Source organism: Apodemus sylvaticus, chromosome 3 (assembly GCF_947179515.1).
Source record: "Apodemus sylvaticus chromosome 3, mApoSyl1.1, whole genome shotgun sequence".
NCBI lineage: Eukaryota > Metazoa > Chordata > Mammalia > Rodentia > Muridae > Apodemus > Apodemus sylvaticus.
This window is the reverse complement of record NC_067474.1, coordinates 143,017,552-143,034,277: the sequence shown is the minus strand read 5'-3', so window position 1 is coordinate 143,034,277 and position 16,726 is coordinate 143,017,552. Positions and strand designations below refer to the sequence as shown.

At 45.1% G+C, this 16,726-nt stretch overlaps 1 protein-coding gene across 2 annotated transcripts; it reads right to left on the bottom strand.

Annotated features, from left to right (window-relative positions):
• Window positions 1-2,987: 2,987 nt before the first annotated feature.
• On the bottom strand, window positions 2,988-16,530 carry Zbtb8os (zinc finger and BTB domain containing 8 opposite strand). Of its 2 annotated transcripts, none has more exons than XM_052177457.1 (7): window positions 16,474-16,530; window positions 10,402-10,426; window positions 9,082-9,203; window positions 8,855-8,937; window positions 7,135-7,187; window positions 5,975-6,011; window positions 2,988-3,947 (listed from the first exon to the last, which is right to left on the bottom strand). In XM_052177457.1, exons 3-7 carry the CDS (start codon window positions 9,152-9,154, stop codon window positions 3,861-3,863), a joined length of 333 nt encoding a protein of 110 aa, XP_052033417.1. In that variant the 5' UTR covers window positions 9,155-9,203; window positions 10,402-10,426; window positions 16,474-16,530; the 3' UTR covers window positions 2,988-3,860. The 2 variants fall into 2 exon arrangements, with proteins under 2 accessions (XP_052033417.1, XP_052033416.1); XM_052177456.1 differs by lacking the exon at window positions 16,474-16,530 and adding an exon at window positions 16,099-16,466.
• Between the last annotated feature and the right edge of the window lie 196 nt (window positions 16,531-16,726).

Here is a 16,726-nt window from a genome sequence, read left to right as displayed (position 1 = left end):
TGCCTGCATTTATGACTGTGTGCTATCTGTGTGCAATGCTTGTAGAGGACGGTAGCTCACCACGTGGAGATGGAGTTTGTTAGTTGTTAGTGGTTGCTGGCACTTTTACCCAGATCCCCTCTACAAGAACAAGTGCTTGGTTGTTTTTTGTTGGTTTCATTTTGTTTGTTTGTTTTTTTAAATTTTGTAATTATATTTATGTACAGAAAACTTAGTGTGCATTTAACCCAATTTAGTGGTGAGTTCTTTAGCCTCTGCCTTTTCCAACCTGGCAATGCGAGCCACAGACTTAGGACTCAGTGCAACAGAGGTGCGTGTCTTCCTGTAAACCAAGGACTTCCTGGCCTTTCCCTTGATGGTGCAATAGGGCATCCCCATCTTTCAACACAGAGCAGGCAGGAAAACCACCAGCTCAATGGGGTCTACATCACGGGCAATCACCACCAGATGAGCCTTCTTGCTCTCCACCGAGGTGGTGACTGTGGTGACTCCTGCTTGGAGGACAGGTGGTCTCTTGGTTGGGAGGCCTGCTTTGCCAGCGGCTTTCTTCTCAGCAGCCTTTGCTTCTTCTCCTGCTTTGTCTCCAGCCTGTACCTGTGGGTAAGCTTAAGCGGCTGGGTAGCCGTTTGCCTGTCCAGGGCCTGGGTGAGCTGGTTAATGGCAGGAGGGACTTTGAGCTGCTTACAGAGGAATGGCTCTTTGCCGCTGCAGCCTGATGTAGTGGAGCCTTGTGACCAAGCGTGTTAGGTCTCTTTTGGGCTGGATGTCCTGCCCAATGCCGAAGTTCTTGAGCATTTTCTCAAACAAAGGGTTGACCACCTTCTTGGCCTCCTGTTTCTTGAAGCAGGGGCTGGGGCCTCCTTTCCCCTTGGCCTCCTTTCCTTTGCTGGTGGAAAGAGCTCATTTTGTTTTTTGAGACAAGGTTTCTCTGTGTAACAGTCTTGGCTATCCTGGAACTTGTTCTGAAGACCAGGCTGGCCTTGAACATACAGAGATCTGTCTGCCTCTGCCTCCCAATGCCTGGATTAAAGGCATGTGCCTGGCTCTACACTGCTTAACTGGTCAATTCTCTCTCCAGACCCAGACCCAGGCCTCTTTTTTTTTTTTTTTTTTTTTTTTTTTTGGTTTTTTTGGATTTGGTTTTTTTGAGACAGGGTTTCTCTGTATAGCCCTGGCTGTCCTGGAACTCACTCTGTAGACCAGGCTGGCCTCGAACTCAGAAATCCGCCTGCCTCTGCCTCCCAGAGTGCTGGGATTACAGACATGCGCCACCACCGCCTGCTGATCCACGCCTTTTAATCTCAGCATTCAAGGGAGACAGAGGCAGGAAGATCTCTGTAAATTGAAAGCCAGCCTGGTCTACATATCAAGTTCTAGGCTAGCCAAGGCTACACAGGAAGACCCTGTCTAAAACAAAAGGAATAATTTTTAACATGTCACAAGGTGGGGTGATAGTGGTGCACTTGGGAAACAGAGACAGGCAGATGTCTGAGTTCAAGGCCAGCCTGGTCTACAGAGTGAGTTCCAGGACAGCCAGGGCTACACAGAGAAACCTTGTCTTAGAGAAAAAATAAAAAAAAATAAAAAACAGCAACAAAACACCCAGCACCACAACAAAAAAAACATTCATGTCATGCTGTATTTTTTATAAAGTGCTTTTTCCACAGTTCCTAGTTTAATCAGTGAGATTACAATTACAGTCTGGGGGCTGGAGAGTCAGCGGTTAAGTGTACTGCCTGTTTTTCCAAAGGTCAATTCCCACCAACCACATGGTGGCTCATAACCATCTGTAGGGGGGATCTGATGTCCTCTTCTGGTGTGTCTTGAAGAGAGCAATGGTGTACTCATATACATAAAAAAAAATAAATAAATCTTTAAAAAAATAAACAATTCCAACCTGATCTGTTGCTAGTGCTGAATGGAAAATGGCTGACAGGAGCTTTGTCTGTGGTACGATAGATAGCTATGCTTTATCTATGGGAATGAGGAGATGCTTGCCTGGAATCTGAATGCCACTTTACAGTGTTCCTTCTGCCTGAATACCAGTAGTGTCTGCCACAATGCCACCAGAAGTTGAAATTGCCTCTTTATAAACAAGACTTTCTTACAGTTGTCTCTACAAACCTGCCCTCCAGTTTACCTGCTAGAGCAGTGGTTCTCAACCTGTGGGTCTCAATCCCTTTGGTGAACCTCTATCTCCAAAAATATTCGCCTGTAATTCATAACAGTAGCAAAGTAACAGTTATGAAGTTGTAATGAAATAATCTTATGGTTGGAGGTCACCAGGACATAAGCAACTGTATTCAAGGGTTGTATTAAGGATTCTACCCACCATCTATTCTGTCATTTTAGTGTCATAGGAGATGGCGTTGGGGAATGGGTGTGTGTACTGTGTATTTCACATGTTGACCTCTATGCCCAGACGCCCCTTTGCAGTCAGGATGATGGTATGATTATCTCAATGTTATGTAAAAATTGTTTCCCATCACCTTTGATTGGCTAATACAGAGCTGGGCAGGAGAAAAGAATAAACAGGGCAGGTTCGGTTCATAGTTGGGGGTCTAAAGGAGGAGACCGAGGAGAGAGGAAGTCAAGAGAGCATGTGGGAAAAGAAGGAGGGAGGGAGGGAGAGAGAGAGGGAGAGAGGGAAGGAGAGGGGTTGGGAGAGGGAGAAACAGGAGAACGGTGTAGAGAGACCTGGAAGAACCAGGAGGATTCAGCATGAGGGGTACAGACTCTGGCCAATTGCTCACCAAGAGCTATTAATCACTAAGCCATCTCTTCAACACTCGGTAGGTTAAAAAGTTTTGTTTTGTTTGTTTGTTTTTGTTCTCTAACTGGATGCATAGACTGACTTTAATAAAATCACATCATGTTGGGGCACACCTTTAATTCCAGTACTCAGAAGGAAGAGGCAGGCACTGTGAGTTTAAAGCCAACCTGGTCTACATAGTGAGACCTTATCTCAAAAAAGTAAAGAAACAAAATTTCAGCAGGCACATGTTTTTAATCCCAGCACCCAGGAGACAGAGACAGGCAGATCTTTGTGAGTTCAAGGCCAGCCTGGTCTACAAATCGAGTCCAGGAGAGCCAGGACTCTGTTATTCAGAGAAACCTCATCTTGAAAAGCCAAAAAAATAAACAAAATAAAATCACATGTCAGAAAGGTCTGTATGTAAGGTACAATGTCAGATATTTCTTCTAAGAAAATATTAAGTAACACTGTTGCTTAAAAAGAGGAGAGAAAAGCAGGAGTCTTCTAAGAAGTCTTCTGGAGGGTTCTACTCAGAACCAACTGGAACAGGGGATGGCTCTACCCCTTAGCAAGGTAAGAAAACCATGCCCTCAGCCTGCACGGTGTGCATGGTCTCTGCTCTACACTTGTCTTTTTCGAGACAGGGCCATGTTCAGTTGCCCAGGCTAGCTCTGAACTCATTCTATAGCCAAAGCTGGCCTTGAATTCAGGATCTTGAGTGTTGAGATCACAGGCATAATCCCTGTGATTATATCTCTCGTTCCCAGCTCAGATGATACTGATTTAAGATGGACTCAGCCCGGGCGGGCAGTCCCTTCTGAGACCTCACAGGAGCACTTGTATCCCAGTAGAAGGGTGGAAGGCACCTGCTGCTACTGCTCAAATGACCAAGCACCTGCTGCTCCTCAAAAATGGAAGAATTCATTCTCTAGGAATCCCAGACCACAGCTGCACACTGCTTTTCCATTTCCCAAAGTCACAATTTAAATTCCCAGTTCAGTATTTCCATTTAGCAAAGATACTATAAAAAATGAATCATCACATCCTCTCAAAAGGAAGAAAATAAATCAGTTCTTCAGAAGAGTCTTTTCCTTTTTTTGGTATTTTAAATGTCGATGATGACAAACACTTCTGGCTTCTCTTCATTATAGACTTGCATTGCTGAGTACGTTATTGCTTTGACTTCTGTTCCCTAAAATTAGAGTTAAGGGAAAAAAGAAACTGGAGTTAGAATATCTCCAGCAGGAGCTGGCAGAAAGTCAAACTGTAATTATGAAACAAGAGACTGGTGGTTATCAAGTCAGTGCAGTAGCACGTGCCGGTGCTGGAGCCCGGGTCTGGAGCGGTGCTAAAGCAGGCACGGGGCCCAGCTGGCCAGGGGCACTGTCTGCCCTGGCTCGACATGGATTTGTGTTTTAGTTATAAAGTGAATCAGGTCAAATAACGTAAGCTCGCCAGGCTTGCCCAGGGCTCTGCTGGTCCCTTTCCACTTCCTTTTCCTGTTTGTTTTGTTTTTGGTTTTTTGAGACAGGGTTTCTCTGTGTAGCCCTGTTCTTTGCGATTCTTCTCTTTGCAGGTCATGCTGGAGAATGACAGTTCCAGGTAGGGGCACTCCCAGGATTCGGATACACGATATTACCCCACCCCTGTCCCAGTTTAGAACAAAGGGATTAGATGTGCTCTTAAGTTCCTTCCAACTCTAAAAAGAATCTGTAATAATTCTGAGTGACACAAAATACACCAGGTCGTAGTGAATGGTCCCCGCTGGCTCTAATGCCCAAGGGCATGGGAACACACCACAGCGACGGCAGAGGCCACTGCCTTCCCTCTGCCGTTATCACGTGCTCACTCTCTACTGCAGGCATGCAATGTTCTGATGGTATCGCCATGTATGCCCGTCTACATCTCAAACCATGTTTACTGACCAGTGAGCTACATGGGCAGCTTTTCTCCCCACAAGGACAATTCACCTTTTTTCTGAAGGCATCTCCCCTCCATTCTCTCAACCAACATGCTTCTCACAGAAAAGCTATCAATAAGAACCAACTCATATGGCCAGCCTGGTCTACATAGCAAGTTCCAGGACAGCCAGGGTACACGGTGAAACCCTAACTAAGTACTAAGAGAAGTAGTGTACACATCCACAGTCTCTCTGCCACTCCTCTGTGCCCTCATACCTGCCTTCCTGCAGTATGATGAATGGCTGTTCCAGGCCCAACAGAAAGCCAGTTCTCTACCTACCAACTAACCAACTGACCCCACAGCACCAGTTACCAGTGCTCTACATTTTCTTCCTCTCCAGTGCACCGATATGCCCCTCCCTCCTTACTCCTTCCCATTTGTATATAAATATGCTGCCAACCCTCTTAACTAAAGCCACATGAAATAAAATCTCCTTTATTAACCATATCCCGTCCCCAGCTACCTCTGTGTTACCAATCTGTCCCCTTTTCTGTAGTTATTTCCAAATGAATGTTTGTTTAAGACAGGATCTCTATATAGTCCTGTTTTTCCTGAAACTTGTTATATAGATCAGGCTATCCTTGAACTCAGAGATCTCCCTGCCTCTGTCTCCTGTGTGCTGGGATTAAAGGTGTGCAGCACTATGCCTGGCGTTCCAAATGAATTTTTAACAAGAGGCCTGGGGATGTATTCAGTAGTGGGGCACCTGTGTCACCTGCAGAAGAGTCTAAATTCAATTCCCAGCGCGAGACAGAGAAACCATCCACCCCAGCTTCCTCACTGGAGGAAGACTAGGCCTCTGGCGGCCTATATCACATCTATAATTTCCATCACCTATAGGCCAAAAGAAAGGAGACTCCTATTCAAGGTTAGCCTGGTCTAAATAGTGAGTTCCAGTCCTGCCAAAACTACACAGTGAGATTCTGAATCAAAAACAAACAAAAGTCTAACTTAACAAAGAGAAAGACAGACTTTCACACTAATTAAAACTAAAGTTTATGGAGGTGGAGAGATGGCTCAGCAGTTAAGAGAACTGACTACTCTTCCAGAGGAACCGAGATCAATTCTCAGCACCCACAGGACAGCTCACAACTGTCTGTAACTCCATGATCAGACATCCTCACACAGACATACATGCAAGCAAAACACCAATGCACATAAAATAAAAATAAATAAATTATAAACAAACAAACCAACCCGAAGTTCACTTTCACAAATGCAGACGAAATGCTTTCAGGGCTGAATGTGTGAACATACCTGAGGGTGCTTGGACAGTGAGAACTCTTCTCCCCACCTTGAGAAGGAAAGGCAAGCATGATTATTATTTCTACTATTTTCTATTCTTATTTTATTCTTATTTTATTTTAGAGTAAGGCTTATAAGCATGGTATCACACTGGAGACACTGCAGGAGATGGCTGGGTGGGGTTGGGGTGGGGAATGAACCGCACAGGTCTAATGCAGGAGAAAGGTGTGATTCTAGACTATGGCGCCTTAAGTGTTGCCAGCAAACTGGGATGGAGCTGAGCACGGCATCGAACATTCAATCCCAGCCCTGGGAGGCAGATGGCTCCCTGAGTTCGAGGCCTACCAGGTCGACAGAGCAAATTCCAGGACAGCCAGGGCTATACAGAGAAATCCTGACTTGAAAAGCCAAAACAAACAAACAAACTGGAATCATCTAGTTGAGTGCAGCTGCTAATTATAAATATACAGTTTTTCATCACAAAATTAATAGAGGCTGGCGTGATGCTGGTCCGGTGGTTATATGCACTGGCTGCTCTTCCAGAGGGCCCAGGTTCAATCACCAGCAACCACATGGCACTGATAACTGTCTGCTCCTCTAGATATAGTAGACCTGACACCCTCTGCAGGCACGAGACGTGTGTGGTAAACATACATACCCATACAAACACATTTTTCCCAAGACAGGGTTTCTCTGTGTAGCCTTGGCTGTCCTGGAACTCACTCTATAGACCAGGCTGGCCTAGAACTCAGAGATCCAACTGCTTCTGTCTCCTGAGTGCTGAAATTAAAAGTGTCTACCATAACTGCCTGGATTAAAATCAATTTTTCAAGATTTGGAATTAAGCTTACAAATCCAGAAAGAAATTTATTTCCATAGTTTCTGAGTTTCTAAAGCTCAGGATAGTTCACACTCCTAGGGGTCTATACAGGTCAACCTACCAAGGCTAACCAATGCAATGATCCCCTGACTCACCATTTATACAAGATATCTATCTATCTATCTATCTATCTATCTATCTATCTATCTATCTACCTATCTATCTATCTATCTATCTATCTATCTATCTAGAGAGATACACACATATATACATATATATACATGTACATTATATATATTTACATATTTTAACATCTTTTGTGACTTGCTACTTAGCTAGTTTGAATACTTACCCAATGGATCGTAACTTGAAATTTTTTTGATCAATATTAAGTACTTTCACTTCCTAAAGAGGAAAGAAAATGTAATTTATCTTATTTTAAAATATCTTTGAAACAAGGCCTTATATTACTCATGTTAGCCTCAAAATATAGCCAAGGAAAAGTATGCACTGTGGCCCCTTTAGCCTTCATCTCTGCAGTGGTGGGATCACAAGCACACGCCACCATGCCTGGCTGTATGGAGTGCTGGGGACAGAAACCAGGGCTTTCAGAATGCCGAGTCGGCATTCTGCCAAGAGCGCTACAACCACAGCTCAGAAAATCGTTACTTTTCACAAAGCAAACAAAAAGAGCAAACAGAAGAAACAGACTGGCAATGGGGGTGGGGGGTGGGGGGGCGTGCCTTTAATCCCAGCACTCAGGAAGCAGAGGCAAACACAGCTCTGAGTTCCAGGCCAGCCTGGCCTCCAGAATCTGTTCTAGGACAGCCCGGACTACACAGAGAAACCCTGTCTGGTGGTGGGGTGGGATCCTATCTGCCCACAGCGAGTCGGTAGGATGAGTGACTCAGTGGACACGTGGCGGATGGAGCTGCCAAATGAGAGACGGGGATTCTGGAAACACAAGGGCATGTGCCAGGTGCTGGAGAGGTGTCCTAGAGGTCGGCAGCAGCAGACAATTTGCATTTGGCTTTTTTCCCCCGTTTGTTTGCATTAAGAAGTCTAAAATCATTAATTGTTGAACTTAGGGCAGTGGCAGAGGCACTCAACTTCAAAGGCAACAACTGGACACGGGGACCTGAACACAGCTCACAAGTGCACTGCCCCGCCTCCCCATTGCCCCGCCTTCTCTTTCCCTTTCCCTTTTTTTTTTTTTTGACTAGGGCTCAATACATAGTCCTGACAGACATAGACCTGGCTCTGTAAACCAGGCTGTCCTGGAACTCAGGGCTCCTTTGCCTCTGCTTCCTGAGTGGTATAATGAACGGCTTGCCCCTCACGCTGGCTCAGTAAATGATCTCTCCAGCTTAGTGATATCAAATACTTCAGTCAGAGATTTTCTAAGTTTAGAAAAGAGAGAGAGAGAATATACCTAGGCAAACAGGTTACTCAATAAGGATCTACATGGAGCTGGAGAAATCGCTCAGCAGTAACAGCCCTTGGCTGCTCTTGCAGAAAACCCAGAATTGATTCCCCGCATTTCTATGGAAAGTCACAACGATTTGTGATTATGGTAGCAGGGGCTGTGATGCCCTCTTCTGGCCTTCACTGGCACTGCATGCACTTGGAGCACAGATATGCAAGCAGCAAAACTAGACATAAACTGAAAATAAACAAAACATCCTTTAAAAACTGTATAATTTATATAATTCAACATTACCTCATATATCTTGATGGACTAATTTTTGGATCCTATAGCTTACTTTTTTTTTTTAAAGATTTTATTTATTTATTATACGTAAGTACACTGTAGCTGTCTTCAGACACTCCAGAAGAGGGCATCAGATCTCATTACGGATGGTTGTGAGCCACCATTTGGTTGCTGGGATTTGAACTCAGGACCTTCAGAAGAGCAGTCAGTGCTCTTAACTGCTGAGCCACCTCTCCAGCGCCCCTATAGCTTACTTTTAATTATTTGTTCCATTTAAAAATGTGAACCAACAGCCTACTTGTTCAGAAAAAAACAAAAACAAAAACCAAAAAACCCAAACCCAAGAACCCCCTGGGCTTACTCGGGGTATGAAGTACTCATCAGCACTGAACTTGTACAGCCACTCGTCCAGAAAGTGAAACAGCAGGGACTGCAAGTCATCTCCTACAGAGAGGGTCAAAGGGGCAGCGGGGAAAGGTTAGCACCGCTCAGAATCCACCCTGGCGGTCTCTGCGACCGACCAAACCCTCAGATCATGCAGAACAATGTGTGTGCACGTCATGATTTCCTCTGCGAGCAGAGGCTCACCTTGGGCCTCCACCTCCACTGTCTGCAGGGGCTCCACGGTCCCCGTGTCTGTCATGTAGCCAAACATGGCCATGGCGCACTGCTCGAACGCCTCCTCCAGAGTGTCTCCCCACGCGTGCAGCCTCAAAATCAAAACAAACAAAAGTGAAAAGGGCCATAGTGTGTGCACAATCAACTGCAAGATACAAAATCCCACGGTAAAGCAAAGGAAAACCAGTTTCATAAATATAAACTACATGTCTAATTTAATGGCACCCACATTGGATGCTTTTAAACCATCATTTCAGATTTAAAACAACAAAATAAAAGGAGAAAAACAGAAATACACTTGGGCCAGAAGGTAAAGAATCATGCCATCAGGCCTGACACTGTGGTGGAAGGAAAGAACTGACCTTACACTGTGGCACTCATGTCTTTTACACACACACCCCACAAAATAAAATGTAATTATATGCTGGGCACCTTTAATCCCAAAACTCAGGTGTATCTCTATGAATTTGAGGCTACCCTAGTCTATATAACAAATTCCAGGCCAGCCAGTGCTACAGTAAGATCTTATCAGAAAAAATAGGGGGGACTGGAGAGATGGCTCAGTGGTTAAGTGGCTCAGCTCTTCCAGAGGTCCTGAGTTCAAGTCCCAGCATCCACATGGTGGCTCACAACCATCTGTAATGGGATCTGATGCCCTCTGCTGGTGTGTCTGAAGACAGAGACAGTGTACAGTGTACTACTTACAGACATTAGATAAATAAATACATATGGTACATATACATACATACAGGCAAAATGTCCATACATATAAGAAAATCAGATAAATATAGTTAAAATTTCTTATTAAAAAATTAAAGCCCAGGGCTGGAGAGATGGCTCAGCAGTTAAAAACACTAACTGCTCTTCCAGAGGTCCTGACTTCATTTTTTTGTTTGTTTGTTTGTTTTTGATTTGGTTTTTTTCGAGACAGGGTTTTTCTGTGTAGTCCTGGCTATCCTGGAACTCACTCTGTAGACCAGGCTGGCCTCGAACTCAGAAATCCACCTGCCTCTGCCTCCCGGAGTGCTGGGATTACAGGAGTGCACTGCCGCCGCCACCACCTGGCTGAGGTCCTGAGTTCAAATCCCAGCAACCACATGATATCTCACAACCATCTGTAATGGGGTCCGATGCCTTCTTCTTGTGAATCTATAAACATCTACAGTGTGTGTGTGTGTATGTATATATACACATACATATACATATATATGTATATAAAATAAATTTAAAAAAACTAAAGCACTCATTCTATTTAAAGACAGTTCACGGACCAACCCCTGCTATACTCACTGGACATCAGCTGTATGATCCAAATCTGAGGGAGAGAGGGAAAAAATATGTGTAAATCACAGAACTTGACTTTCAAATCATACAAAAATAATTCTCGAATACTGACACGCAGCAAACAGAGGTCACTGCTACTCATCAAGAACATCATCCTAGTTGGGGGTTTTCAGGGAGGGGGGAAAACTGGGAAAAGTTTTAGCATTTGAAATATAAATGAAGATTATATTCAATAAAAAAATGTTATTTAAAAAAAAAAGAACATCATCCTAGCTGGATATCAGCTCACAACTGTAATCCTTAAGTGGCTAAGGCAGGTAGATCATAGATTCTATCCCAGCCCAGGCTACTAGGACAACCTGGGTACATAGTAACACCCCATATTCATTCATTCATTCATTCATTCATTCATTCTTGAGTCAGGGTTTCTCTGTTTAGCCCTGGATATCCTGGAACTTGCTCTGTGAAGCAGGCTGGCCTCCAACTTAGAGATCTGGATGCCTCTGCCTCCCCAGTGCTGGGATAAAGACATGTGCTGCCTCCGCTCGCAATAACACCCCATCTGAGTGAGGGGTATGGGGGTGGGGGGTGGGGGGGAGGTGGAGGCTCAGTGGCTAAAAGCTTGTACTTGCTGTACTGGACCACATAGTGGAAAGAGAAAATTGACTCCTAAAAATGTCCCTTGACTTCCCTATATATACTGTGGTACATACATACATGCATCCTCATCTCCCTTTTTATATACTATACACGAGGGATGGGGGGGGTGGGGGGAAGAAGAGAGAGAGAGAGAGAGAGCTCAGTAGGTAAAAACACACGTTATGCAAGGCAACATGACACAAGCTCTGATCTTGAGAACCATGCTAACATCACACACAACAGCACAAATATCTACTATCCCAGCATGCATACAAGAACTGGAGGGGAAAACAAGCAGCTACAGCCTGGTGGTTCTCAATCTGTGGCTCTCCTAAGACCATGGGAAACCACAGATATTTATTTACATTATGCTTCATAACAGTAGCAAAATTACAACCATGAAGTAGTAACAAATAATTTTATGGAGGGTCACCATAAAACATAAGGAACTGTATTAAAAGGTTGCAGCATTAGGAAGGCATATCTAGATATTCCTGGGCCAGGTATCCCGGCTTACTAGTGCCCAAGAGACCTCGTCTCAAAGAAGGCAGAAGGACGGACCGACCCCCCAGGCTGCCTGACTTCTGTGCACATGCACACTGACTGATCACACATATGAAGTCAAGTCAAAGCAAACAAAAGTGATAGCGCCGGAGAGGCAGTTCTTCCATCAGGAGCACTTGCTGCTCTGGCAGAGGGTAGGGACTTGGTTTCCAGCACCAAATGGTGACTCCCCACCACCCTGTAACTCCAGTTCCAAGGGATCTGTTGCCTTCATGGGTACTAGGCTTACGTATGGGGCACACCTATCATCCCTCAACATACTCCAACAGATAAAACATAAGCAAACCTTTAAAACAAATTAGGAAGAAAATCTTAAAAGCAGGAAAACATGAGGCAGTTAGACCTTTTGCTATATACTTAACAAACTTAATAATCTTTTCCTAGTATTAGTTCAAAGACAAAATAACCAACTCCTTAAATTTATATTTAAATGAACGATAACTTGTAGAAAGTACCAAGGCAGGAGGCTTTCCATGTTTTGTTTCATTTTGCTTTGGTTTTAGACACTGAGTCTCCCTATGCACTTCAGGCTAGTCTGATCCTCCTACCCCATATGCTGAGGTTACAAGCATGTCCATGCCCGACCTCTTCTAGGTAGCCTAAAACATCTAAGTTGTGTGCAGCAATGGGTCCCTGCAGTTCCAGCTAGAGTTTGAAGATGGATAATCACTTGAGCCCAGTTCAAGTATACCCTGGGTGACACAGTCAATTTCATGCTTGTCAGGTGTCTTAGATATTTGCCTCTCGGTAAATATTTTCTATCATCTGTTACTTCTCCTGACTAACTAGTCCAAGTTTGAACACAGAATAGTTCAGGAAGGCCAATTGCACAAGATGTTCAATGAGGCCGGGCGGTGGTGGCGCAAGCCTTTAAACCCAGCCCTTGGGAGATAGAGACAGGTGGATTTCTGAGTTCGAGGCCAGCCTGGTCTACAGAGTGAGTTCCAGGACAGGGCCACACAGAGAAACCCTGTCTCGAAAAACCAAAAAAAAAAAAAAGTTCAGTGAATGAGTGTCCCCGCAGGACAGACCACAATGTCGGCTCACTCTACTGCATGCCCCACTGCTGCGACTGTCGGCTCCTCCTTTTCCATCTGTCCCTTGCCCAGTGCATGGTCTACATCAATTCTTTCCACTTGTTTTGCTTTGAGATGGGCGTCTAACAATGTAGTCCTGGCTGGCCTGGAATTCACTGTGTAGACCAGTCTGGAACAGATTCTCTTGCCCAGGTCTCCAGAGCTTGAGGATTAAGGATGTGTCAGCAATTCTTCCTGCTAGCCGGGATTCTCAGAGGTCACTTAACTTAATCCCTGAGGGCTGGGGATGTGGCTCAGTGGTAGAGTGCTTACCTAATGTGTGCAATATTCTGGATATTATATTAAGCATGAAAAAGAAGTAAAGCCAAGAGAATGAAAGAATGGAGGGAGAGAGGGAGAGAAGGAGAGACAGACAGACTTGGGAGTCCATAGAGAACAATGAAGCTGGTAGGGCAGGTAGTGCAACTAAGGTTTTCTGTAGACTTAGGCAGGAAGATCACAAGTTTGGGGCCACTCTGGTGTACACATTGAGCTCAAGTATTGAGCCATGTTTCAAAATACCACGGACCCCAATGAAAGGAATTTTAAAAGGAGAAGGAAGCTGGGGACGGAGTCACTAGCAGAGCGTTTCCCCTGCTACAACAAAATAAATAACGGACATAAGCATTATCATAAACCTGCAGGACTCAGTATACAACACCTGCATCAAAACACTATTTGACCAAACTCTAGCATGGCTTCTAGTAGCATAAGGCCACATCTTTAGGAGAGAGCGGAAGTCTTAGTTAAAATGCTTGCCTGAGGAAAGCCTAAAAAAGGCTGTAGAAGTCTCTCTGTTCCAGCCAACACTTGATAAGAGGCTCGGAATCTCCCTATTTTACAGCAAGAACCAAAAAAGGCCTTAAAGCTGTGAATATGCATCCCTTCCAGCTCTGAACAATCTTCTTTAAAGACCTGAATCTTTGAAATGTTATCATCCCCACAGCCAAGGCCTCTTGTCCCCAGTCTGTGGGAGGCAGGAACTCAAGCTTCTAGAACTGCCAGGGAGCAGGCAGTTCTGGCCTTGGCCCTGCTGCATTTCCATCGACTACAGTGACTGACCCTTTGTACTCTGCCCCTCCTCTGACTGTAGGAGCCCTTGCTCTGTCCTCTCTCATTGTCCCTAGAACCGTCTCTGTGTGAACTGGCATGACTCTCAGCTCTTCCGGCACCCGTAGTTAACCATCCTCACTTCGACACGTTATATTTGATGGTGGTAATAAAGGAGCTAGACATAAAAGACCCAAGAGCATGAGTCCACTCACGTGAATCTCTCATGTGAACACTGAAAACTCTACTCCAGAAATCCAAAATAAAGCCGTGGTGGCTTCAGGGATAAGAGGCTGGAAAGGAACTAAGGGGACTTTCTAAGATGACAGCTGTTGTGATCATAAAGAGAATGAGGTGTGAGAACGTGTTCTACAGAGGTGTGGGGAAAGGGTGCCCCAGCAGCCCTGCCAAGGCATCCCTTCCCCCTGAGGGTCCAGACACACCACGGTATAGCACAGTATAGTTTATTCAGGGCATGGGGAGGGGAGTTAAGGGGGAAGTAGAGGCAGAGAAAGGCAGGGAGAGGGAGAGAGTAGAGAAGCAGAGGCCGGCCATGACCACGTGGAGAGAGAGGGGGGAGGGGAGCCCAAGAGGGGGAAAGAGAGATGCTAAAAGAGTGTGAGTGGGGTGGGGGAGGAGCAGTCCCTTTTATAGCGGGCCAGGCATACCTGGCTGTTGCCAGGTAACTGTGGGGTGGAGCTTAGGCACAATCCTAACAGCAGGAAACTAGGACTGCTTACACAGTCTGTTTAGCAGCAATAATAAGCCAGGTGTGGTGGCTCGGGTCTGTGATTCCAGCACCAGGGAATCACCTAGTAAGTTCCAGGCCAGTGAGGGTTAGCATGAAATCCTGTCACCAAAAAAGAAAAGTACTTAACACTTTACTGGGGGATGTAAGTTATTCTCAATTCTTTAATCTTTTTTAAAAAAAGATGATACATTGATATATAGGGTGGTTCTCCAATTTTTTTCTCCATCTTAGAAACCCTATACTCAAAGACTACAGTGTGGCTGAAGCTATATAGCTCAGGGGCAAATTGTTAGGATTGTTAGGATTCTAAGCTCCACCCCACAGTTACCTGGTAAGTCCCTCCTCTCTCTCTCTCTTATCCTCTGGTTCTCTCTTTCCCTCTTGGGCTCTTCCCTTCCCCCCTCTCTCCACATGGTCATGGCCGGCCTCTACTTCTTTTCTGTTGTTGTTGTTGTCTTTTGGTTTTTTTCCGAGACAAGGTTTCTCTGTATAGCCCTGGCTGTCCTGGATCTCACTCTGTAGACCAGGCTGGCCTCCAACTCAGAAATCCGCCTGCCTCTGCCTCCCAGAGTGCTGGGATTACAGGGGTGCGCCACTACCTCCTGGCGGCCTCTACTTCTCTACTCTCTCCTTCTCTCTGCCTTTCTCTGCCTCTACTACCCATGCCCTAAATAAACTCTATTCTATACTATAGAATAGAGTCGTGTGTCTGGTCCCTCACGGGGAAGGGATGCCTTGGCATGGGCCTGCTGAGGCACCCCCTTCCCCCACACGCCCATAGAACATATCTTTTACCTATTTGTCTTTTTATGATCACAACACAGACTACTAGTCTAGCATGTCCGTTAAAGACAGAAGAGATTTCTTTATTTCTGAGATAGGGTCTTACTCTGTAGCCCTGACTGTCCTCGAACTCGCTATGTTGACCAGGCTGGCCTCAAACTCAATACATTCTCCTGTCTCTGCTTCCAGAATGCTGTGATTAAAGGTATGGAATATGACACAAGAACTTTAAAAAACTTTAGGAAAACCCAGCAATTTCAAAATATTCATTTAAAAATAACAATAACCCCAATTTACCATTAAATTACATTTTATGAAAAACTAAGTTGTCAAAAAATTAGTGTTTTTATAGTTCAAAAAATTTAATGTGATGCAAAAGTTGTAGTACATAATAAGATTCAACCTTGGGCTGTGGACACACACATACACACGTACACACGTGCAGAAAAAGGAATCTCTCGATTACTCTAACGTGGTCACACTATTCACTACTGGGAGAAGCTCGAGGACAACCCAGAAAATACTTAGAAAAGCAAGTAGCCCACGAGTATAATTTACAATGATATAATGCTCCACAGTAGCTACACCACTGAACGCTACCCCCAAAGATAGACGTGATTCAGGCACACGTGGACTTTTACGAGAATGGTTGGGGGTAGGGCCTCAGTTTCTTCATTCTCTAGTAAAGTGATCTTTTTTTCACTTTCCCCTAAATTAGGTACAATGAGGTGCACACTGATTTGCCGGAGCACCTGTGGGGCAAAGAAATGGGCGAGGCAGGAAGCTGCAGGTAAACAGCTGAGGATGTCCGAATCCAAGAGATGTGAGCCACCTACTCACATTCATACTTTCGATTGACTGGAGGATACTTGTCCTTGATCGCCTTCTGTTCCTCCGTCAAATTGTAATCTCTAACATCTTCCATTTCTTGAGCCATGATTGCAGAGTTGGAACTCTACTTCCGCCCTTCATCAGCCAGACTTCGGCCCTGCCATAACTTCCGCTCTACACCCCACCCCTTGGCAGCCGGTCTAAAAGGACCAGGACTCCATTCTGCGAGCTCGCGGAAGGATATTACCGCTTGTGCCTTACAGTCTACGTCCCGCCGCTTTTATAGCATGTTTAAGGGACCAGCACCCTATTTCCTACACTCATTACTATTAGTTCTTTCTAAAAACTGAGGGAGTAAGTTAAAAGACACCTTGAATTAGGCACCTGTAAGTCTAAACGGGGATGCGTTTTCTCCTCGCCTGGCCCTCGGAGTAGCTAACCAGACCCGGAAACACTTTAAATTTTTTCGCTAGCCTGAGGGAGTTGTTAGCATAACGGCCCCCCCCCCCCCAAAAAAAAGATGACTGCGCATGTGCGTGTGTGGGGTGAAGAGGGGGAGGAGGGATCACGTGATCTGCACGGGAATAGTCCAGGCAGGTGGGGCGCGCGCGCAATCCGTGGAAGTCTCCCGACTACG

Excerpts from the sequence above, each read along its gene's own strand:
- Zbtb8os (XM_052177456.1), bottom strand. The coding sequence starts at position 16,195 with ATGGCTCAAGAAATGGAAGATGTTAGAGATTACAATTTGACGGAGGAA. Across the intron at positions 10,427-16,098 it reads AGTCAATCGAAAGTATGAAT|ATTTGGATCATACAGCTGAT; the intron begins GTGAGTAGGTGG and ends TCTCTCCCTCAG. Across the intron at positions 6,012-7,134 it reads TTCAAGTTACGATCCATTGG|GTGGGGAGAAGAGTTCTCAC; the intron begins GTAAGTATTCAA and ends TTCCTTCTCAAG.